At 37.3% G+C, this 1,664-nt stretch overlaps 1 protein-coding gene across 1 annotated transcript; it reads left to right on the forward strand.

Moving 5' to 3' along the window:
* On the forward strand, positions 1-1,216 carry LOC148197112 (uncharacterized). The gene is made up of 3 exons (XM_088093606.1): positions 1-142; positions 623-1,065; positions 1,154-1,216. Exons 1-3 carry the CDS (start codon positions 1-3, stop codon positions 1,214-1,216), a joined length of 648 nt encoding a protein of 215 aa, XP_087949732.1.
* The last annotated feature ends 448 nt before the right edge of the window (positions 1,217-1,664 follow it).

The following is a 1,664-nucleotide window of genomic DNA, read 5'->3' on the forward strand; positions in this document are numbered from 1 at the left end:
ATGCTTAGTGAGGATGGGTTAATAGACATAAATGTGCAGTGTGATGTAAGTGACAGTTCTGGTAATTTGGAGGTTGAGGTTGAACCTGTTTTACTTGGGTCTGAGTCAGATATGGAAAAGATGATATTAATGATTCCATTTGGTTCAATGATGAATGACAATCTGAGGACTTAACGTCTCGTGATATTAGTGATGAGGACAGTGAGGATGAAGAAGGGTATGGGCATTTTTCTACGTTTACTATGCCCAAAAGAATGATTGATTTCAACTAGGAAGTGGGAACATATTTCGTGGATAAACAAGACATCCTTGATGCCATCAAAAGTTATGCAGTAGACAATGGGAAAAATTTGAAACTTGTTAAAAATGATAAAAAAAGAATTAGGGTTAAATGTTTGGGATCAAAAGGAGAATGTCCGTGGAGGGCATATTTTGGTTTCATGGATGCAGTAAAGTCATGGCAACTGAGGACTGTGGTTGACAGACATACATGCAGTAGGGAACACAAGTTGCGAGTATTCAATGCAAAATGACTTAGTAGAAAATTGGAAAAAACACTAAGAGAGAATCCTAATAAAAGGAGTTGATATTAGAGATAAAATTACTAGGAAATGGAATATAGCAATTTCTAAGAACATTGCTTACAGGGCCAAAGCCTATGCATCAGACGAAGTGGTTGGGTCCTTTAGTAAGCAGTATAATAGAATTTATGATTATGCTCATGAGTTATTAGGAAGAAATCCTGGCTCCACAATCAAGGTGAAAGTTGAATCATATGATGGGAAATCAATCTTCAAGAGGTTTTACGCATGCCTAAAGGCATGCAAAGATAGCTTTGTCTCATGCAGGCCAATCATTGGCCTTGATGGAGCCTTTTTGAAAGGCAGACATCGTGGTGAGCTATTAACTGCTGTGGCTCGTGATGCAAACGACCAAATGTTGCCACTGGCGTATGCAATCGTAGAAGTTGAGAACAAGGAGACTTGGACTTGGTTTATGGAGCTATTGATTGAAGACCTTGGTGGACCTGAGGTGTGTTCTTCACTTACAATCATATCAGATCAACAGAAGGTAACTTCCATTATAATTATTGATTTCTATCTTATACAAATTTATTCAAATCAATACCATCTCACCATTTTTATTCTTCATTCACAGGGTTTGTTACAAGCAGTACAAGATGTTGTTCCTAGAGTTGCACAAAGATTTTGTGTAAGGCATTTATATGCCAACTTCAGGAAGAAATTCCCTGGAAAGAACCTGAAAAAGCTTATGTGGAGGGCAACTATAGCAACCCACCCACAAAAATGGGAGAACGAGATGAGATGTATCAAAGATGTCAACCAATATGCTTTTCGACACTTGTTAGCTATTCCTCCAAGGTTTGATACTCTCGGTTTACATAACTTTTACTTAACTTTTATTTTCTTGTTACTCAACATATTTATTGTGTGACATACATCTTTATTGAAGGTTTTGGTCCAGATCAAGGTTCACAACCACAGATCAATGTGATACTTTAGTTAATAACATGTCAGAAGCCTTTAACAATGTGCTGGTAAATACGAGGACAAAACCAATTATTACAATGTTGGAGGAAATCAGACTATACATGATGAAGAGATGGGCCACTAATAGGTCAAGGGTAACGTCATTTAAGTCAT

The sequence above is a fragment of the Vigna umbellata genome, chromosome 6 (genome assembly GCF_029865625.1).
Source record: "Vigna umbellata cultivar VRB3 chromosome 6, Vumbellata_1.0, whole genome shotgun sequence".
NCBI classification, from domain to species: domain Eukaryota; kingdom Viridiplantae; phylum Streptophyta; class Magnoliopsida; order Fabales; family Fabaceae; genus Vigna; species Vigna umbellata.

What these genes read in the sequence shown, in the direction of transcription:
- LOC148197112 (XM_088093606.1), top strand. Translation starts at nt 1, where the DNA reads ATGCTTAGTGAGGATGGGTTAATAGACATAAATGTGCAGTGTGATGTA. An exon ending in GATATTAATGATTCCATTTG is followed by an intron (nt 143 to 622) that starts GTTCAATGATGA and finishes AATGGAATATAG; the next exon opens with CAATTTCTAAGAACATTGCT. An exon ending in TTACAATCATATCAGATCAA is followed by an intron (nt 1,066 to 1,153) that starts CAGAAGGTAACT and finishes TTATTCTTCATT; the next exon opens with CACAGGGTTTGTTACAAGCA.